The sequence below is a fragment of the Maniola jurtina genome, chromosome 8 (assembly GCF_905333055.1).
Source record: "Maniola jurtina chromosome 8, ilManJurt1.1, whole genome shotgun sequence".
Classification (NCBI taxonomy): Eukaryota; Metazoa; Arthropoda; class Insecta; order Lepidoptera; family Nymphalidae; genus Maniola; species Maniola jurtina.
Genome location: NC_060036.1, coordinates 11,519,338 through 11,542,162, shown reverse-complemented (window position 1 = coordinate 11,542,162; position 22,825 = coordinate 11,519,338). Strand labels below are relative to the sequence as shown.

At 37.0% G+C, this 22,825-nt stretch overlaps 3 protein-coding genes and 1 long non-coding RNA gene across 8 annotated transcripts in view; 3 read left to right on the top strand and 1 right to left on the bottom strand.

Moving 5' to 3' along the window:
- The window catches only part of LOC123867424, a 96,107-nt gene extending 77,444 nt beyond the window's left edge, over positions 1-18,663 (top strand). For 4 of the 5 annotated variants that reach the window (XM_045909432.1, XM_045909430.1, XM_045909431.1 and 1 more), the window contains 4 exons: positions 79-245; positions 887-1,098; positions 1,257-1,447; positions 1,911-4,395. In XM_045909432.1, coding sequence (XP_045765388.1) covers positions 79-245; positions 887-1,098; positions 1,257-1,447; positions 1,911-2,135 — 795 coding nt within the window. In that variant the 3' untranslated portion in view covers positions 2,136-4,395. Of the gene's footprint in view, positions 1-78; positions 246-886; positions 1,099-1,256; positions 1,448-1,910; positions 4,396-14,607; positions 14,615-18,650 lie in introns of those variants that run through there. The other variant, XM_045909435.1, reaches the window with a different exon arrangement.
- Positions 4,788-12,660, top strand: LOC123867427 (contactin). The gene is made up of 3 exons (XM_045909439.1): positions 4,788-8,420; positions 8,772-8,957; positions 9,574-12,660. The coding sequence occupies exons 1-3, from the start codon at positions 4,968-4,970 to the stop codon at positions 9,883-9,885; spliced, it is 3,951 nt and encodes a 1,316-aa protein (XP_045765395.1). The 5' UTR covers positions 4,788-4,967; the 3' UTR covers positions 9,886-12,660.
- Positions 12,734-17,684, bottom strand: LOC123867438. Its single transcript, XM_045909474.1, has 6 exons — positions 17,271-17,684; positions 16,560-16,764; positions 16,092-16,171; positions 15,112-15,309; positions 14,573-14,698; positions 12,734-14,394 (listed from the first exon to the last, which is right to left on the bottom strand). Exons 1-6 carry the CDS (start codon positions 17,439-17,441, stop codon positions 12,790-12,792), a joined length of 2,385 nt encoding a protein of 794 aa, XP_045765430.1. The 5' UTR covers positions 17,442-17,684; the 3' UTR covers positions 12,734-12,789.
- A 2,502-nt stretch (positions 18,664-21,165) lies between the features above and the next one.
- On the top strand, positions 21,166-21,491 carry LOC123867468. The gene is made up of 2 exons (XR_006796422.1): positions 21,166-21,338; positions 21,378-21,491. It is a non-coding gene; the product is annotated as an uncharacterized LOC123867468 (long non-coding RNA).
- Positions 21,492-22,825: the final 1,334 nt, after the last annotated feature.

The following is a 22,825-nucleotide window of genomic DNA, read 5'->3' as shown; positions in this document are numbered from 1 at the left end:
GTATAGTATCGCATTATAGCATCGCTACTACCTCCCGTTTCATATGAATCATATTTTAAAAAAATATCTCTTTTGCAGGATTGTGTTGCATATTGCTTGGAGAAAATGGAATCAGATCCATCAGCTAAAGACAATGCCGGTTTTACTCCATTGCACGTTGCTTCAGCTAAAGGGCACGTAAGGATAGCAAGACTCCTTCTCCAGTATGGTGCTAATGTTTCTGCTGCAGCTCAAGGAGGAATAAGGTGTGTATCTAAAATCTAAATAACATAATATGATGTAAAAATATGACCATAATATGTCCTACATTTCTGTCAGTGTCGTCGTAATTTCCAGATATAGTACCGATTTCAATGTGCTTTCTTTTATTTGAAGAGCTGGCTTACTTCCAGGTAAACCGAAATACTTGTAGATTTGTTGGATGTTAATGTCAGCCCCTAATCAGAAGCACTTTGCATTAAGTAATAGTATCCATATTGAATGTTTAAGAAGGATAGAACGTGATGACCAGAGAATGGTCAGAGGACCTCCACAATGGACTCAGTACTCATTTGTATGAGGGTTCATTTATATCATCGCACTAATCTAAATAATTATAAAAGGAAAAGCTGACTAGCTCAAACTACAGACGGATCGGGTTGTTTTGCATGCAGAAAGCTATTAAGACCTAGACATCTGCTAAGAAAGGATTTTTGAAAATTGAACTCCTAAGTAGGTAAAATAGGAGTTTGTGTCCCACGCACGGGCAGTGTGTGGACGGGGGGTAAAGTTTAATGCCGCGACATGTGGCTATTCAAGGTTTTAATAGCAGCCTTGTTTACATTTTTCACAAACATACTATTATATGTAGGTTACAACTATACTTACATAACATTTTATCTTACAGGCCACTGCACGAAGCCTGCGAGAATTGCCACGTAGAAATTATCAGACTTCTGTTATCATATGGCGCTGATCCCCTTTTGGGGACGTATGCCGGCCAAATGCCAGAGGAATTGGCGGAAGGGACATCTGCCAAGCTGCTCCGTTTGTATATCGCTGATGTCCAGGGCCGTGCCATCGAGCCTTGGAGATTTCCGCCACCGGATAAGATTATAGGTGAGGATTTTGGGCGATAATAACATAAAAACAACTTGATGAGATACCCTGCCTTCTGAACAACGGCAGTGTAGGACTAATACCAAGCCTGCGAGCACTTGAATATAGAGTAATAGTTTCGTGAACTTACAAAAGTTAAACGTTGTTGGTACTCATAGATCGCGAAGAGATCGGCTGCGACCCGCTGTCGTCGCCGCCGCCCGCCACGCCGCCGCCGCCGCCCGACGCCACGGTGGAGCTGCAGTGCACGGAGGCGCCGCTGCCGCCCTTCTACAGCCTGCGCGCCGCTCCCGGCCAGCCCGCCGACGGCCTGTGGTGTCTGCTGCAAGACATCACTAACATTTTGCAGGTAAACCCGTCTAAAGCCTGCGCGCCGCGCCCAATTTCTAACTATAAAAAAAAATCATCATTTCAACAGACAGGGTTCCTCACGATGACTTCCTTCAGCGTTAAAGCAAGTTATATTTAATTGCTTAAACGCACGTAGATCTCAAAAGTGAGGTCTGGATCGAACTATGGACCCCAATAAAAATAGCTAGGGTTATTCCTTCACACCACAATGACTGAACCGATTTGGCTGTGGGATGGAGAGAGCTTATACCCTGAATTAACACATAGGTGACATGGGCTTCTTTTTATCCCGGTAAATCAGAGTTCCCGCGGAATTTTTAAAAACCTATATCCAAATGAAGTCACAAGTCTATTAAAAAATAATTCAAATGTCAAAGTCTTCTTTCCTTCACTGTTCACATGTTGAATTATAACTTAGCAGGATATATTATTTTAAAATTGTTTATTTTGTTAATTTTCAGATTAAATCAAAGGATAGCTTACTGAAGCAAATCCACTGTGGTTCGGGATCTCCCAAGGAACTGCTCCGGGAGATACGGACCCAAGAGTTCCTGGAGAGAGCTCAATGCCACCAACTGCTCGGTGCTGGAGAGAAGGTCAACGTAAGGGCATCGAAAGTGGCCCTGGTTAGGGTTACCGATAAGTTGAGGCAGTTACTCAAAATCGAGACCGTCCTGGTTAGCTGACACTAATAACATACTATTCAATAATATTTTGAGCTAAAATGAATTGAGCTTCTTGTGAAAAATAATGTTAAAATGTGTATTTATGGGTGCTTTATATTATACACAAAACTTGTGAATTAAATCAACTGGTTTAAAAATAGTGCTATATTTTTCACAATGTTCTATGGCTGAAATTTATAGGGCTTACTTTGACTTTGCACAGGTGTAAGACAAAGTTAAAATAAGACAGACCTATGTCTCTCATATAAATCTGTCTTTTTTTAGCTCTAAGTCTCGAGCAATGCAAAGTACAATGTATAGATCTCAGCCTAAGCTTATCTAGTTTTACCTGAAACTTAATGAGCATTTTCAAAATACACTCTATAGACTCTGCCTTTGACTATGTCAATATTTTAACTCTAGTGTTTACATAGAACCCGATTAGTTTAGCTCTAGTATCAAATGATATTATCACATTATGTCAGAATATGTCTGGATCTGGAGAACAAGACGAGACATAAAAACTTTGTTTCAATAAACCTTAGCAATTGTTTAAAAATTCTGAAAGAAGAGGATTTTAGATCTCGCACGCTTCTAAACTACCATAAGTCGACTTCTTATAGAATTAACCCAGCTATCTATTTAAAAAATCTTCGACTGATTTATTGTAAAAAAAAAAAACAAAGATGTATCTCAGTTAGGAACAAAATAAACTATTTGTTTTATGAGACTGTAATTTAATTTAAGGCAGCCATTACATAATCAACTCATAATCATATAATATTTTGAGCCACACAATCACAGTTTGTATTGACTGAGATGTGTTGTATAATGTATAATAAATTATAATATGTATAATTACTCTAGAACAACCTGTATATAGTATTGTAGATAGATATGCATTATGTAAATAATAAATGTTGCTTTAAATGTATTATATTCCCATGGGTGCTATTTAATGATGGTGTATGGTGTTTGATATATTATGTTATGTGAATAATTATATTATTAAATATAAGTTGTACTTGCGGCAATGATAGTGGAATAAAAAGATTAACAAGTTATAGTTACCATAATCTAATTTAGCAATTAAGGGTAGGTATATCTTGAGTAGGTATCAAAGGCATTGAATGCACTGAAGTAAAATATTAAAATTAAAAATATTGTTTTGGGTCACAACTCTAATGACTTTAAATTGGCTATATTCACAGAAATGATTGATTTTTAAATTGCCAACAGTCAATTTTCTTCCATTCACATTTTAATTCTTCTTTAAAAATTTACTTATTCAAGAATTTTTTAATTACTTTTTTCCTACAAAGAAAACATGCTGATTACAATTTATATTATTATTATGTTTGAAGTGTTCTATAAAATATCAGCTTGCCCAGCAAAAAAAGCATCTAGCCAATAAGTGATAATATTCTTATGTTTCCTGATTTAGAGCAATTTTCAATGACTGTAATTATTATATTTGATTGCAATTTCGTAAAGTTTCAATGAGTTATTGAGATATGAGAGTGTACTGTTTGGCAAAAATCAATTGTACTGAGATAATGCTAATGCAAAGTTAATAGATTTTGCTCTTTTATCTAGTAAGTACCTACCTAACATTATTTTTGTTTTATATATTGTTATGTTTGTCATATTTGTCTCCATTATATTTTTATTGTATAATAATTTCACTTATTTTTATTAAAGTTATGTTTTATTTATAGAGCCCAATAAGAAATTAGAAAATTTTATTAAATCATAATTTTTATGCATATCGCGAAAATTATTATTAATAATTGTGTAAATATAATAAGGTAAGTATTTGTAATAAAAGTAAGACAAATCGTAAGCAAATTATTTTTAATTTATTTTGAGCCTATTGTCTGAATAATATATTTTACGTGTAGCGATTATATTATTCAGTCAGTGGCGTATACGTAGCATTTTGGAAGAATTGTGTGAATAGTAGCAATTTTGTATTCCATAATTAAATCATGTTCCGCCCTAACTTATTTCTTTATGGAGAATTAACGAAGAAGTACATGATTGATCTGTGATGAAATAATATTAGAAAAGTGAAAAGAGCGCGGAAAATGGAAGGAATTTTTTGATAAAATTGTAACTAACAACTTTATTCTATTATACAAAGTTGTATAACTACGAAAACTGAACTGTATAATATTAACTGTCTGTCTTAAGCGGTACCTACAGTATAAGTATTATTATGAATATTGACACAATAATTCTTGTTGAAGAAGTGGAAATTAAAGAAAGTGATCAATTGAAATTGGTTTTTCATTAATATGTATTTTACTATAGCGAGTACGACCCACTCCCTATGCCCACTCCTGTTGCTTGGTAGACTCGCATTGAAGCTTTATCAAGTCGGTGCGCGGACATTATACAACCATGTTCAGTGACAGTGGGTAACTTTAGAAACACAAACAAGAGTGACCCCAAGTTCTGGGGTAACCAAAAAGGTGATCTTTTTTTGGTCTAATAATATACTAATTAAAAATGTAACTTTTGATTAGCATCCAGCCTTGTGCATCCAGCATCTAAAATCCCCGCTACTATGACCAATGTTACCCGTACGTAATGTATGACTATAGAACATAATATGACAGGCATAGACACACCACTCTATAAATAAATATTACGCTATGGTTGAGGCGGGGCTTGAAATTTCTAACGAATTGTCAAAATTTGTCATCAAAGAAAACGATACGAAATAAAAATATTTTTGAATAATAATTTTTGTATTAATCGTTATGTAATTATAAATGTAATTAATCACAAATGTTACAAAGCTGAGGAATAAATAAACAAGTTTGTAGAATAGGACGGTAATTGTACATAATGTGGGAACAAAACATGAAAGCTACTTGGTTGTTTGTAACAGTGTTCAACTGTGTATACGGCCAAGGATTGGAGCTGCCTTATAATCCTAACTACCAGCAGCCTTATCAACCGGACACCAACCAGAACGGAACGTATCGTCAAAATCCGCAGGTACCCTATGGTAGTTTTCCGGTTAACGGTATCGAATACACCAATCCCGCCCAGAGTTCTTTTTATCAAGACAGTTCCAACTCTGATGTTTATGGCGAGGGAGAAAATGAAGTCGATCCACAAAACACTGCCACTTACTATGCAGAGCTAGATTACGAAGAGCGATACAGGTGTCCCCCTAATTGGATTCGGTTTCGAGAGGCGTGCTATCGTTTCACGAAATCTCCAGACCGACCTCGTAACGAAGCTCGCAAAATATGTCAAGCATACGAGGCAGATCTGGCAGCTTTGAACAGTCCAGAAGAACATGGTTTTGTCATCACTAATTTGATGCGTTTAGATCCTCAGAAAGGATCGTGGTACATTGGCGCTCACCAACAGACACCAGGCTACTGGGTCAATGAAGCTGATGGTTCACAATTGACAGGTTTAGAAAATGCTTTTTTTGATGATAGAAAACTGACATACACAAGTTACAATTTACTGCCTAGAGATTACTTAGTTTATAGGTTTTCCCACGAAGATGGCCGTTGGGGTTTGGCACCAGTTGAGGGCACTCAGTATTACCACTTTATTTGTGAAGGACAAACACAGAGATTGCATTACCTGATAGAGGAAGAAAGATCCTTCACATACGGCTTAGATACTTATGATTTGGAGAGGTTGCCTCGAGGACCATACTTTATAAAAGAACCAGTAGATATAATCTATGACCCAACAAAAAAGAATCATGTTCAGTTAACTTGCATAGCTGGTGGATACCCTGCACCCACTTACAAATGGTTCAGAGAAGATTACCAAGTAGACAACCCTGTGTTTACCGAAATCGATCCCCTCTCAGATTCAAGGTTTATTCTAAGTGGAGGCACTCTAATGATAGACCAGCCTGATGCTGAGAAAGACAATGCAAAGTATCACTGCACAGCCACTAATAAATTTGGTGTTATTCGATCAGAATCAGTGCGATTATCCTTTGGTTTTATTAGAGAGTTCAATCAAAAAAGACCAGTTGAAAGCGGCAAACAATATTGGGGCAAGGCTATGTATTGTGATCCCCCATCATATTACCCATCGGTAAATTTCCTCTGGGCTCGTAATTACTTTCCCAACCTTGTAGAGGAAGATAGGAGAGTGTTTGTCTCTTATGATGGAGGTCTATACTTCTCAGCTCTAGAGACTATCGACAGAGGAAACTACAGTTGTAATGTGATGAGTAAAGTGTCTGATGCAGGTCGCAATGGACCATTCTTCCCCCTTCTTGTGTACCCACATTCAGATTATCAGCAACTTAAGTTCCCTATTGGGTTTCCTAAAGTGTTTCCAGATGCCCCTGTAGTTGGACAGGAGATAAGACTTGAATGTGTTTCTTTTGGTTATCCAGTACCTTCGTACAATTGGACAAGAAAAAATGGTGGCATCCCTAAACAAGCTCAACTGAGCAGCTTTGATCGTGTTTTGACAATTCCCAATGTTGGTGTTGAAGATGAAGGCGAGTACATATGTGATGTGCGCAATGACAGAGCCCGCATTTCAAATAGTGTCTTTCTTAAAGTACAAGCTGAACCCAACTTTACCATTCCATTAACAAATAAGCATATGGACAATAAAGGTGATTTACACTGGAATTGTGAAGCTTTTGGTATTCCTGATGTCAATTACACATGGTGGAAAAATAGCGAAAAACTGTCTATGGACACATTAGCACCTGAAGACAGAGATAGGTATGTAATACAAGATAATGTACTCATAATCAAGTTCTTAGATCCAACAAGAGACCCTGGCATGTACCAGTGTGAAGCCAAAAATCAATTGAAAGCTAGATATTCGACAGGCCAACTTCGTGTTTTATCTCTTAAACCATCTTTTAAAAAGCGACCTCTAGAATCTGAAACCTACGGATCGGAAGGAGGCAATGTCACACTTCGATGTAATCCTGAGGCAGCGCCGAAACCTACATTTACTTGGAAAAAAGATAATATTGTCATCGGAGCTGGGGGTAAGAGATTTATTACCGAAACTGGCAATCTTATCATAAGGCAGCTGTCGAGAGATGATGAAGGAGTTTACACTTGTGTTGCTAAAAACCAATACGGCACTGATGAAAGTCGCGGTCGTCTCATAATTTTGCGTGCTCCGCGTTTCTTAGCACGATTACCGCCGCGTATCACGACCCAAGTTGGTTCAGTAATATTCTTGCACTGTAATGCTGATGTTGATTCTCTTTTGGACACTGCTTACCTTTGGAATCATAATGGTATAGGAATGAGAGAGAATGCGGACGTTTACGCCGACAAGCGCTTCAAGATCGATGGAGGGGAATTAACTATTTATGACGTGAGTCTAGCAGACGTTGGAGAGTACGAATGCATAGTTAAGTCTGCAATCGGGCGGATTTCAACACGTACGCAATTGCGCATCGAAGGCCCACCGGGCCCGCCCGGAGGTTTACAAGTTATCAATATCCAACGTGATTCCGTGACTCTCGAGTGGACCGACAGTAGCCCCAACGGCCGTCCGATCACCAGCTACGTTGTCACAGGTCGCACTCAATGGAATTCCACTTGGTACGTCGTTAACGATAATGTCGTAAATGTTATGGAAATCGATAGATATAATGGTCGAAAGCGAGCATCCGTATCCACAACTCTTATGCCATGGTCTGTGTATGAGTTCAGAGTACAAGCTGTTAACAGTTTGGGGGTGGGAAAACCGTCTTCGCCTAGTCCTCAGTTCTCGACTACACCTGATAAGCCATATCACGCTCCGTTCAACGTGGGCGGCGGTGGCGGCAAAATCGGCGATCTCACTATTAAGTGGACTCCATTGCCACAATCCTTGCAAAATGGTCCCGGCATTCACTATAAAATCTTTTGGCGACGCAATAACTCTGAAGTGGAATTCCAGTCACTCTTACTCAAAGAATATGGAAATGTTGGAATGCATGTTGTGCATATTCCATTGGACTATTTCTTCACTCCATATAACGTGAAAGTCCAGGCTTTCAACGACATCGGTGCAGGTCCAGAGAGCGAAGTGGCAACGATATATTCCGCTGAAGATATGCCTCAGGTTGCGCCACAGCAAGTGTATGCCCGATCCTTCAACTCTACAGCTCTGAATGTTACCTGGAACCCTATCGATCAGTCTCGGGAGAGACTACGCGGCAAATTGATCGGCCACCGCCTCAAGTATTGGAAGCAAGCCAATAAGGAAGAGGAGTGCATTTACTATCTTTCAAGAACAACACGGAATTGGGCTCTCATTGTTGGACTGCAACCAGACACATATTATTTCGTCAAGGTAACATATTCCTTTGGTCTTGTCTAGAAAGGACGAATTTTATTATGCGATGAGGTGGCTAATGCATCGAGTCCACATTCACCGCGCGAGTCTTGAAAATTAACGCATTTCAAGCTTACTTAGGCCCTGTATAGACCGAGCAGCGAAGGCGAATTCTACAACGCAAAGGTGATCGAGCGTTCAGTATGCATCGGCCACACCCACATTTCGCCTTTGGTGCTCGGTCTGTACGCGCCATTAGAGATAACGTTCGTACTAATACGCATACTAGTATAATTCGCCGTTTCTGTTTATTGATTTTGTTTCTCGAAAATTGACCTCAATATAGCAAAAACTTTTTCTAAATTTCAGGTAATGGCATTCAACTCGGCGGGCGAAGGGCCAGAAAGTGAGAGATACTTGGAGCGGACGTTCCGCAAGGCGCCGCAGAAGCCGCCCGCCTCCGTCAACGTGTGGGCCGTCAACCCCAGCACCGTGCGCGTCGTGTGGAGATACGTGCAGCCGACCGACGAGGAGGAACCGCTCATTGGCTACAAGGTACGTACAGTGAAACATCTCCCTTGATTTGTATACGAACTGGCTTTACAGTCATAGTAGCTACATACCCGAATGACTGATTCACTACTTAGAAAATAATTAAAGATTGTTTTAACGACTTCTGTCGGTCGGTATAATCATTGAGGAACTGCTCATTGGCATCAAAGCAGTGTTAGAGAAATGCTCATTAGCAGTTCCCTAACACTGCTTTTGAGCCTCTTGTTATTCTCAATGTTATTCTTGTAGCCCATTGGCTACAAGAATAACATTGAGGAACAATATTGGCCAAAAAGTACAAGGATAACATTTCTTCTTCTGGTGATATTGAGGAGCTGTTCATAGGCTATAAGTTAATATTGATTAACCATCCCTTGGCTACAAGATAATATTGAGGAAATGCGTATGTAGTATTGTGGCAGTTAATAATGTGACAGTTGTCACATCTGTAATAGTTGTAATGCAGCCCTCTGCTACTTCCCTTTTCTACTTACCACTTCCAAGCTACCACCAAGTCATTTTTGGTCAAAAGTTATTATTAATTTTTTTATTGTTAATTCGGTTATCAGAGTTAAAAGGAGTTGAATTGACTCTTTAGTTCCTATTTTTCTGCTTTCAGGTCAGAGTATGGGAAATAGACCAAGACATGAGCACAGCCAATGACACATTAGTACCAGTGGAGCATAAACTGGAAGCCTATGTGACTAATTTGACACCAGGCAAATCATACAACTTGAGAGTACTGGCCTATTCCAATGGAGGGGATGGAAGGATGTCTTCTCCCCCCATAACCTTCCAAATGGGTGATTATCACAGTGATGTATATGGTTACTATGTTCGAGGTTCAGCATATAGATTAACAATATCAAAGGATTCTCTATTGATATACACTTTCGTTCTTTACGTAGTCTCTAAGATTATCCATATTTAGGTTTTAAGGAAATATGTAGGTTTTAAGATGCTTATTTTTTACATGATCAATTTTCTAAAGAATATTTTATATTTTTATATTGACATATTCAATATGTCGACTGTGAGTGAACTGGTAACTGGCACTAACTAAATAAAAACTTTACAGGACAAAGGAAAAAACTTGTTTCCTTCAGCTAAATAGTAATTATATACACCTGCCAGATTAGGTGAAGCCTCCTTAGTGTATGTGATTTTACAAATTTCTGACAAAATAGCATAAAGTGAGATCATCAGTTCACTCCCAGAAGACATGTTAAACAATAATGAATTCTTAGTATGCTGACATTCCTTTTTATATTGTATTTCTATTTTATTTATATAATGAGAGGAATTCTTTGTGATATACTTATCCGGCCATTTTATTTCTTTACATTTCGTTTTATACTTTTGTTGATATTTTTTTATTTTTTATAAAGGTGATTCTATAATTGACAATAAATGTTGCTATAATTTAATAATATTATGAATCTCTTAGTAGGTACGTATTATGCAATAATTCTTTGTAGATCTGTTTTCTCTGAAACAAAATCATATCATACCTACGCAGTGAGTAGATGTAAGAATTACATTTTTTTGTTACTTTTGGAATACGAACAATCCGAGCCATTTTTAATAAATAAGGTATTTCTGATAATAAAATGTATCTTTATTTAAATGTAAGTATCTATTTTACAATTTTCTATTACCTTTGACTCAATATCGTAACACCCATCACAATATTTATTGCATATTGTTAATATGTATAAATTCAGAAAACCTGCAGTACAAAATGTATGTATATTTTGAAATGACAAAACTGTTCATGATTTCCCTTACTCGATGCAATAAAAAATCTAAGTAAAAGCAATAGTATTTAAAGTAATTTTTGTAATAGGCGAAACAAAGTGAATATCCATACCTTGTTCACTGAGTCGAGCTAAAATATAGGGCTCTCTCTTGCACAATTGTATAGAAGTGAAAAGGATGCACTGTAATTGTGATTAGTTAGTGGATGTGACCATTCCATAAAAATGTAAGGATGCGTTTATATTGCTCACTTCAAAACACCTTAAAGATTTCTAGATTTTCCTCGTGCCTTCTCATGTGCAGTATCGAGATTATATTAATAATGAGATATTTTATTTTATAACATCGGAAAATAGGAAACAGTCCAGTGAGCAAATCCAGGTCAACAATATAAAAGAATCAGTCCGAGAAACTATCCAAGTTATGAAATAAACAGAATACAGTCTAATGACCAAGCCCAGTCAATGTGAAAATCAAGAACTGAGAACAAAAGCAAGGAGCACTAAAAGACACGACGTCCGCAGTTAAGACTGACATTTTAGTCGCAATGTAAACGTGCCCTTTGTCTGTCATCTGTGACCAATGACGCGGTTCCTTTCTTCTCTATTAGCTCGCCTCCTTGAACATGGTATAGGTATTTTTTTTTATAAAGTCTGGTAAATTTTAAGGTAGAATGGGATATGTATTGCGTCCTTGTGTCGCACGATTGTATGCAGTATACATTTGTCTATAAAGGCCGATTCACACCAATTGCGTACACGTGACACGTGCGTAGTGACGCGCGTAAACCCCTAACACACCGGGTTACGTATACGTCCACGCTTTACGCAAGCGGTGTGTCATGTTTCATACAGTTCCATACATTACAACGCAATGGTACGCGCTACGTCTACGCTTACGCAGCCTTTGTGAACGAGCTATAAAACTGCGCAAGTGTCGCGTAGCTCAAACTCTACCACTATTCATTTACATCATAATATGTAGGATTCTTATCTAGTAAAAGTAGTATTTTTTATTCCACGACCATGCCCTGGTTATCTATGCTGTGTATAGGTCACAACCCCGTAAATATAAAATTTGTAATTCGTAAACGTAAGATTTGCGATAATCCAGACATTTGCGAATGTGTAAAATGGCACCTTAGATGCCCCCCATTGCGCTATGTACATTTCGCGTACCCGTAGAGTATTTAAATTGCTGCTAGAGCCAGAATAAGGTCACTATGACTTTTGCAAACGTTTAGGGGTTAACGCACTTCTTCCTCATCAATTTAAACAATACAATACAAGGCGTGTCGCAAAGGGTGTGCTTGATTTGGAATACTAACCTCTAGTACACATATTCGCATGCAATTGCGAAGCGATTAACAATGTCTTTGACGGTATGCCTTGAAATACTTTGGTGTTCTAACCCTTAAATTTCAGACAATAGATAGATAGATGAACACTTTATTGCACACAAAAACACATGTAAAGGAACACAACACAGAAAGAAGAAAAACAGAAAAAACAATTGTGTGCAAAGGCGACCTTAGTGCTTGGAGCAATCTCTACAAGGCTCAGTTGCTCATAAGCGTTAACTGTAACTGCAAGTAATATTATTTCTGCCTAAATGAAAAGTATAAGTTATAGGTAGGATAGAAGTTTGCAAAACTTCCAGAAGAGTGCTTCTGGGAGTGATATGTGGTCTGTGCAGAATGTGGATATATTCTTAAATACATTTGAAATAGTTTTTTCTGCTTTCTATAGGTAACTATTGTATTGTATTTTTATATGGTAGATGTTTTATTTTTATTTGAAACTCTCGGAATTGAGGCAGCTAAAGTTACAGGATTTATCTGGTGAATAGAAATGAAATTTTGCCTTAATAGTAACGTTAAATGTTAATGTGTATTTTGTAAAAAAAAATATTTGTTCAATAAAATGACCCATAAGGTATAATATTTTTACTCAGTGTTTAATTTTTAAACTTCCCTCGATGAATATGAATATTATGGGAACGTAAAAGAGAAACGCCATACACATTTTGTTATTTTCTATATTGTTAATACTAAATATTACGCATAGTAATAATATTATTATTTACACTTTTTATACTTCGTTTTACGCTTTAGGCATTTAGCGTCCATATTATCTAACATGCTGTCATAGGACCCTTTCCTTTTCAATAAACTTTGGTCTTCTGATGGTTGCACCGGTTTTAGGGGTAAAAGTCCAACAGCAAGTGGTATGTTTTCATCCAAAGTTGAACTGATACTCTTATATGTCAAATCTTCACTGTTTTTATGTATGCCTTCATCATATTTTATTGAATCCCATTTTTCAGTTTCAAGTTCATCATGCTTTGTCAAGTCTACGCTTGATTCTGATATTTGTGACTGTGTATTCAAGTCAAGAATATTATTTTCAGTTTCATTACTTTCAATGTTCTCGTTTTTACTGCTCATGTCCCACTTCAAATCATAGGCAGAAGAAAATTCCGTATTCTTATCGGCCGAATTATTTTCTTTATCATCTTCACATATTATAGAATCCATAGTGTTATCAGATTCTTTACTAATAAATTCGTTTGGCTCCATTGTTATCTTACTCTCAATATTCATCAAACCCTTAATAATTTCATCTCGTTCTTGTACCCCACCGTCTAGATTATCTTCGATGTAATTTCCATGATTTTCATTTTGTTTCGGTGACATCAAGCAGTCTAAAGTATCTTCTTTGAATACACTGGAGTGCGGCAGTTGTAAGTTAAAGTCATAACAATCGTCATTTCTCTTCAAAACTTCGGTGTTCAAGGAACTATATTGTTGACTCATGTTGTCTTCTAAATGAGAACTTTTTGTGTCAAGTAGAGACATGCTAAAACTCGTGTCCAAAGAAGTGCTCGTCGGACAAAATTGCTCCATAACTCTCGCGTCACTCAATTGTTGTTCCTCGTAATATTTTTTGACATCGTCGCTCATAGATTTAGTAAAAAATTGCATATCACTTTCGATACACGAAAAGTCATTTGTATTATCATGACTTATTGAAGTATTGCTATCTTGAAGATTATGATCCAATACAACGTAGCTTTGATGTCCTCCAAAAGATTCCAAATTGTCCGATAGTATGGTGTTTAAACTGTTAATAGTATTATTTTCATCGACGTTCCTGCCTTTTTCGAAATCATTTGTTGACGAAAAACTTTTTGGATCCATAAGCATTTCTCCACGCTCTATCGATTTGGATAATTCATCTATACTTTTGATTTCTCTTGGGTCTGCTACCTTTTCTATAATATTTGGTTGTTCGATGACCTCGTACTGTATCTCACTACTTTGAACCATGTCGAGAAGGACTTGTTCGTTGACATTTATGTAAGAGCCATCACCAGATTCGAACAAGATCGGTAGGTCTGTGGGTAAACCTGCATTCTTTAGAGCATTAACATATTGCGACATAGCGCTGTTGATGCCACTAGTCTCACTAGCAGTACTGGTTACTGCTGTAGTATAATTCGAGGTTATTGTCGCGTTGCCCATCGTATCCTTCGTATAAGGTGTTGTAGAGTTGAGAGTGTTGGAAGACATCGTCTGATCCATGTATATGAGGTCGCTGTCTATATTGAGGTAGCTTTGAGAGTTGTCATTATTGCAAATGCTGTTTACGGCCTGGGACAGTGTCACTTGATCCATGTAATCCTGAAAAAAGGGATGAAAAACAAGACTTTTGAACCCCACTGAGGTTTTTAAAATTGAAACCAGGAATTTGTTGTTACGACCGAAATTGCCTGTTTTGACTGTTTTTGCCCTGTTCTCCTGCCGATATAACTATTTGATAACAACTTCAAAACAGTTCAAGGACGAAATTAACCGGTACCTGCATATGTCGTGTCTGTAAATGCTTGAGTTGGTGTATGGCCTTCCTTGAATCCTGTTCCCTTCTCAGTAGCGCACGTTCAGCCGCGTTTCGTATCCCGGTGCCACTCTCCCATCCTAAGGGTCGCTAAAAGAGAAGGAGAGTGAGACGTGGTGACTTAGATATGCTGCAATATGTTTTTCATACTAGCTAGCTGGCTAGCTGACTGATTTTCAATGTTGGCCCAAACTCAGGGATGATATAAAGATGGTACATAGAACAGAATTTTTAAAGTGAAGCTTCGGATGGGGACGGGACAAATGCAAAAGTAAAATAAAATGAAGGAACGCGGCACCTCATTAGTTGGGCAGCGGATATTGTTTCCCATATGAGTGAGCGAGACAGGCTACAGCTTTGCTCCCGTCGCACCCGACACGTCCCACTTTTATCCCACGTTTTTTATATTGTGTAAAGATTTAAAACTAGTCATAAATATACAGTTTCAAATCTTTTAAAGCTTTTAAGAATCGCGAGCCCTAATATAGTTTTAATTACCATACCTTAAAGCTGGGCCGGCCGCGACGCGGTCTGACCCCACGCGTGGGATCCATGTAGTTCATCCCTGAGCCGCCATCGATGTCGAACGGTATTCTCACCACCATGTCATTGTTATTATTTCTGTTCAGTGTGTCGACAGGTTGGCTCGGTGCTGATGGAGGGAGCTGCTGTGGCGTGGACGCTTTTGGATCTGTCGTATTCTATAGGATTAAGATAATTAACATAATCATAGAACTGCATTTTAGTAGGCCATAAGTACAAACTTCCAAAGTCCATGATTCCTCAGACCAGTCTTCGAACAGTGTGTGTTGCCAGTGATGAAAGCCATGAATCCGGGCAGTATGGGCAGGGCAGATAGTTCGAAAAATCGATGGACTATCGGGTCCCAACGCGCTAGAATGGCGACCTTGTACCGGAAAGGGCAGCGTTGGAAGACCTCTCACTATGTAGACGTGCGTCATTTAACGAGTCTCAGACTAAGCTGAGTTTAGAGCTTGCTAAGATGCCAGCCGGGCGATTCAGAACACTCGATTCGGTAAGTTATCGTTCGATAAGACGTACTTTCCATTGAAAAATACATCTTATCGAACGATAACTTACCGAATCGAGTGTTCTGAATCGCCCGGCTGGTTAGGATATTTTTTTCGGTAATCATCTACGTTACAATCCGGGTATTTTTAAACAAGGGTGAATAGGCACCTTCTAGGTAAACGCGTCCCATCTTAGGCCACATCACTTACCATCAGGTGTGATTGTGGTCAAGCGCTTCCCCTATATTGAATTTAAAAAAAATCTTGACAATCACTGGCTCTAATTTGTACCACGAGCGAGGCGGTTTAGGCCCTAAGGCCTAAGCCCTAAACAGCCTATAGTGCCTACCACACACACAGCCTAACAGTGGTGGACTATGGCCTAAAGTTTAGGTCATAGTCCACCACGCTGGACAAGTGCGGATCGGCATTTGTAAATACAAAATAGGTACCTGGACTTGAGCTTGTATATCGATAAGAGACTGTGGCGGGCGATTTATGACGACCGGAGGAGTGAATACGGGAAGTTCACCTTAAAAAATGCACATTTTACTTACTATAGATTATACCTACTAAGTACATATAGATTACTGTGAATTGGCAACGGATACAATCTCAATTTTGACACCCTTACAGGACGAAGGAAAAAACTTGTTTCCTTCTTAACAATCAGTTATCACTACTTAATCCTCAGTTAAGTAAGTAGGTAGGTACATATACGCCTGCCTGCGTAGGTGAAGCCTAGCTTGTGGGCAAGCTTTTTCAAATTTTTGTTCCAAACTACTCAAATAGATTAAACATTTGTTTAAAACAAGACCAACCCTGGCCAACACTAGTTTGTTACTATTGGCTACAATGCATTGTTGCAACGAAAATACCATAAGTTCAGCTAATCACAACCACGGAGATTGTCTACTTACAAGGGTTATTGATACCCAATCCCTCTTTAGTAACTTTAGATAAGCCCTTTATCTTCAAGAACTGCGCAGCGGACACCAATTCGTCGAGGTTCTCTTCCAAGCATTGGGTTTTACCACAATACATGAACTCGACTAGGCATTTCAACACGCTAAATTTCATTTTCAGAATGATTAGCGGTTCTCCAGTCTGTTTTTGTAAGACTTCCTAAAAAAACAAGAATTAAGTAGGTACGTACCTACACCTTACAGAAACCTACATTACCCGTCGAGTTTTCAGTCTTCATGAACGTTGGAGTAAGGTAATGATAATGTGAAACGTTCATCCTACCTGGCGTATAATTTCGTTGTCACCACAGGTTGTCGCTGATGAGTAGGTACTTAAGATACGGAAAACGAAAGGCGCGATAGCTGCTTTTCCAGGAGGGCGGTGAAAATTCATAGCAAGGGATATTTTTATAATAATACCTACTTAAGTAAGACAAGATTTGAAAAATCACAAAAAGATTTTTATTTCATGTCCTTAGGCGAATTTTTTGAGATAAAACCGCGATCAAGACCACCATGTCGGCAGCAGCTACCTACCCGTACTAGGTACCTATTATATACCTATTCTTAAATATCGGTTCGAAAAGCAGATTCTAGTGAGAAAGGTCGGCAGTAACTTTTTTCGAAACGCTTTTTTTCCAATAATAATTTCTACTTGTTACTTACTTGAAAGTATGCGCTACTTGCAGCTAGGACTGCTTTGTGGACACGCAGAGTATGCGAGCTGCACATAAGTGTCATGTCCACTAAGGACTGCATTTGTAACAGTTTCCCAAATCTCGACATCAGGTGTTCAGAGTAGTCTTCATAGTGCAAACTGTACCGTATTGGTGCCATTCCATCAAAATTATGTATTTATTTTTTCGTGGATCAATGCATAGTTTTCGATTAATGTGACAACTATTTGACGGGACTAAACAAAAGAAAACGAAAAATGAATTTGGAATGACTTAAAAAAATTGAGTTGGTCGGCCAGTGAGCTAAGACTAAGTATTCAAACTTTTTGGTGATTAAGTAATGAATTGATAGGTAATCCCTAATCCTGTGCATTATTCAACATTTATCTAACATCTCGAAAATTGGTTAACAGGGCTCTCTCCGTCACTCGTTTCCACTCGTTTCATACAATCGTAGTTCCAATTTCATTTGAATGTTAAGCAACCAAAGTCAATGAAATTTTGCAGACATATTCTAGAAACTAATATCTGTGTCTGTGGTGTTTTAGATTTTTCTAAAAATATGTAGTTTTAAAATTACAGGGGCTCAAAGATTTGTATGAAAATTTTAAGACCGCGTAACTTTGAAACCGAATATTTTAACAGAAATCTGGAAAACCACAGACATAGATATTAGTTTCTAGAATATATGTGCAAAATTTCATGGACTTTGGTTGCTTAGTATTCAAATGAAATTGGAACTACGATTGTATGAAACGAGTGGAAACGAGTGACGGAGAGAGCCCTCTATGGATCCAGTAGGTACCTATAATTCCAAATTATAAAAAATAATATGTATTTCTAAAAATTCGAAAGTAGTTAGCTCTAGCTTTAGTCGTGACCCTCTGGAGCTAAAGTAGCGTTTTGAAACCTACCATAAGTAAAAAAGTCATAACTGTGTTGGATTCTTTTATTAAAAAATACAGAAAAAATAGTAAAATGTTAGAAAATGAATTTATTACAAATTTGTATTCATTTGGAATAACATTTTTATGAATTAAAAAAATTCAGATGGGAAAAAACTTATTCTATCACAGACTAATTAAGTACTGGAAACATAAATATACAATACTTTAATACTTACAAGCTTAATATACATATATTAATAGATAATTAGGTATTTAATATCATGAACATTATACTTAGAAGAACAAAGAAAAATCGAAATTGAACAGTCGTACTTATAATCATCCAGATTTAGGCACAAAACATAACAGCTTTGCCTCGAGGCTCCTGCACCGTTCTTAAAGATGCACGCACTACAATTCCAAAAGGTAGAAGACCACAGTTAACTTAGTAACTACATAGTACTTAGTAAAAAATTTTGAACTGAAAATAATAATAATTCAATAATATTAACAAATAAATAATAATATTAATAAATAATAGTAAATAATAATAATTGCTTATACAGCAAGCATTTTTTGACTACAGCGTTGTTTTTGCAATTCGTGCAAGTGGTCATTATTAGGAATAATGTGTATAATTATTTCAGGAGCACTACTACTCCATTTGTCATGTTTTGTGCCTTTCTGATTGGAATGTAGGTAGGAATGCATCGATTTGTTCATAAGGCACTTGGAACAAATACTGAGATCATATGGCCAGGTAAATAGCTGCCACAGATTAAAAAACAATTTTGTTGTTTTTTTAAAACTAACACTCTTAGAAATCGCTATTTAATACACAATATACCGTACATCTATTTCCAATAGATTCACATTTTACTGAACTACAAAACCATTACATAGTTCCATTGAGTCTAATCACATTTATTTTTTTCATTTAATTTACATTAAACACGTGCTCTTCACCGTCATCAAATAATAATTGAAGTTAATAGAATTGTAATAAAATGTAGATTTTACTGTAGGTAGTTTGTGGGAGGCCATACTCTCGTTTTGAGGCAGTGTTTACCTATTTTACACTGCTATTATAAAATTGGTATTGACTAAACTCTAACAATATCAAAGCTAAGAGAAACAAACAGAAATATTGAATTCAAAAATATGTAATTATTTAAAACGATTTTTTTGATAAGAACCAAATTGATTTGGACGCCTATTCCTCATGATAGTATGACCTCTAAGAAGTATGGAGACTGAAAGAATAAATTAATAATAAATCTACAACCAAGCATACATAATTTTATTCTAGTATAAATGTTTAAGGGAGCTACTACATCGAGGCAAATGCATAGCGATACGATCTACCCAATTATTCTCACATTATTATACATTAATTAATATTATTAATGTTTAAGTTACAGTCAAATTCAAAACTTTCGCACTCCTAGGCTTGGCTAATTAGTAGGTAGATAGGTACCTACTCAAGACTGGCATTGAGTTCTTAGACCAAAGCTTCATTTCGGTACTGGAGAAATTAACTCGGTCAGTCAAAGGTCAAAAAAATTTAAAACCCGTTTAAGTGTGTGATTCCACCGAAGCAGAGATGTGTTTGTGACCAATCAGGTTATTGTTAGATGATGAAGTGAAAATTTTATCACAACATTTCTCAATAATCTGATTGGTCGAAAACACGCAAAACCTACTTAGTTTAATTAAATATGTAATACCTAATGTTGACGGTACGTACATATACACAGTTTTTTAGTGTAAAATCGTAAGTATGAAGGTGATTAACTGTCGCGAAGGTGTATATTACGCAAATAAAAATCATAAATAGGCACCCAAACATATCTATCCCAGATAATACAGCAGTCCCCGTTGAACAGGAATAGATCATGGGGACAACGGGACTGATTTTTAAGAATTTTATTCCAATCCCGTTGGCCCCATTAATGGGGACACGGATAATGGGGCCAACGGGACTACACCTAACGACGTGGATACTTACTGGGCGAAGCGAAGGTTCGTACTTTGACTGACCTCTTGCGGTCTTGCAAGATCTGAGGATTGACTAAGTAGGTAGTTAGACCACGAGTGGCGAAACTTCGACTTTTGACTATAACATATTTTATACGAAAAACTTAAAAAATACAAATTTGTAACATTTTCAATACTTTTAGTATCATCTTAGAAATTGGTTTCTATACAATAATCTAGCTTTAATGTTACCCTTACCTCCCTACACGAAGCTCATAGATGCTATGGCGTTGCCGCAAAAGCATTCGCGACCTTCCTTACTACTCATAATGGAACACATTCTGATATCTGAGACAGAAATCTATTCATTCCCTATTCTTTAGGTAATTCAAAACATTTAGGTACTTAAATAGAGGACTCTCCACACAAACGTGGTTCTTTACTCATTTGAATTAACCAATCACACTCGATGTATTTTTGTAGATATATTCTAGAAACAGAATGGTTTACTCGTGTCGTTCACTCTGCCAGTGTTCCGTAGACTAGTTTTAAAATTACACGGATTTAAAGATTTGTAGGTATGTAAATTCTTGAAACCGCGTAACTTTGAAACTGAATATTTTAACGTTAATCTGGAAAACCACAGACATAGATTAGTTCCTAGAACGTGTATTTCATTGAGTTTGATTGGTTAGTATTGAAATGAGTCAAACTACATTTATTGGCGCCTAAACCCCTTTTAATTTTTACAACAATTATTATGTGTTTCGTTCTAATAAAATTAAGTATGTAACGGCCGAATATTGGAATGTCTCAGGTACACTGTTTGACTGAGACGGCTCCTGGGGAGAGCAGGTTGCCAGAGGGTTGAATTCCTTGATTTTTAGCGTTCCGTTTCCAAAGAAAAAACTGAAAATAGTGAATTTGTGGTTACATCACAAAAAAAATCAAAATGTGTTCACGAAAAATTTAATTTACTAAATCACATATAGATGGCGCTGTTGTCATTAACTTGCAGTGTTGCACATGAAAATGTTAAAATATCTTGAACGATGGTACGGAACCCTTCGTATGCGAGTCCGACTCACACTTGAACGGTTTTTAAGTCAAATGTCACCCTCCCGCAACCCGCGCCTTACTTCACGAACCATATCAGTGAAACAGCATGCCTATAATAATATAGGTAGGTAGTAGTACTAGCTCTAGGCTAGGCTCTAGCTAGTAGGCTCTAGTAGAGCGACTCAAACTTGATATTATTGCTGTATGGATATAATGTCAAAAATCAGGCATCAAGAGACCTCCCAGTATTCCACCGGAAGTAGGTAAGTATATTTAACAATTTTGTACGAAAATCTTAAAACAAAAAGTTGGACCTATTTAACGCAAACCACAAACAACCTACACAATAGTTTTGAGAAAAAGCAGTTTTAGTCATAATTGTTTATTATTTTTAATACTTATTAAGTATCTGTCTGTTTTTATAAAATTGATAATATCCAATTATTCTCTACATACAATTTTCACAAAAACTACCTTTTCTAAAAACTATCATTGTGTAAAATGGTCTAGTTTGGGTACCTAGGTCCAGTTAATATTGGCACTGAAGTTTAATAAGATAAGTTCTTATCGGAGAATTAAATAAATCACGCAAATATATCATAATCCATTCAATGAAAACTAGCCAGAAAATGAACAATAATCTTTTTTGACTTAATTAGTACATTAACAATAACAATAATTTACATTAGGTACTTATTATAATTAGAGTTTATGTACCATAATATTGTCTCGCTAATACATCGACTAATAAGATTAAGTTCTATCCCAGATATTGCAGAACATAGGTAACAAAAATAACAGCAGTTGAGTTCGTTTCAATAATATGATTTGATTAAAATTTTAAATATTTAGGAAATAGTTGTTAGTCAAATCCAATATTTATAGAAAAATATGATTATTTAAAGAAAGTTTATATTTTAATCTCTTAAATATTATTGAGTGACATGTTTTGTTGGAACTGTTTCAGATTGGCGGTTTTTTGCGCGTATATAAGCTCGTTTTATGCGCGCGTATACGTGCGCGTTTTGTGGCACGCGTATCATGATCAAGAAGCGCGAAATGCGAGCGACTGTGCGTGTAAGCGCGTATGCCAAAACGAGCGTAAGACGCGCAGAAAAAACAAGTCTGAAATACCCTAGGCTGGACGCATAGGCTTTCTATCACCTCAGAGAAGCAGCCATAGCGTCTACTACGGCAGTTTAGCTCAAAATATGGTTCTACCCGAGCGTCTTAGAGATCTATACAATATAGACTGTACTTTGACGTTACTTAGAGTTAAAACGCGACAGTGTTATGTTACAGGCATTTTGTCTCGTTTTAACTTTAAGTAAAGCGAGCAAAGTCAAAGCGTGCATTATTTTTGTAGATCTCAGGCTTTATGAAATCCTAGCTTCAGATTCTTTAAAATCAGCATCAGCAGATACTTTCCTCCAAGAGATAGTATATTTTGAGCCTAGCCATGATCAAAAACAGGATCCTACCCACCAATTTCTTGACACAAGTTTAGAAAAGTTTTCAATTTCTGTGTGCGTTGTATTGCATGAATTAATTAATAAATTTTCTCTGATCAGAATTGTTTTCGAACGCCAAACGTTAATACTTATATGACATCATTATGGCA

Bases quoted from the DNA above. Each gene is read 5' to 3' on its own strand.
- LOC123867427 (XM_045909439.1), top strand. From the start codon at position 4,968: ATGTGGGAACAAAACATGAAAGCTACTTGGTTGTTTGTAACAGTGTTC. The intron at 8,421-8,771 runs GTAACATATTCC...TCTAAATTTCAG, and splicing joins ACACATATTATTTCGTCAAG to GTAATGGCATTCAACTCGGC. The intron at 8,958-9,573 runs GTACGTACAGTG...TTCTGCTTTCAG, and splicing joins AACCGCTCATTGGCTACAAG to GTCAGAGTATGGGAAATAGA.
- LOC123867438 (XM_045909474.1), bottom strand. From the start codon at position 17,441: ATGGCACCAATACGGTACAGTTTGCACTATGAAGACTACTCTGAACAC. The intron at 16,172-16,559 runs GTAAGTAGACAA...GCATTTTTTAAG, and splicing joins ATTGGGTATCAATAACCCTT to GTGAACTTCCCGTATTCACT. The intron at 14,699-15,111 runs GTATGGTAATTA...CTTCTCTTTTAG, and splicing joins GCGGCCGGCCCAGCTTTAAG to CGACCCTTAGGATGGGAGAG.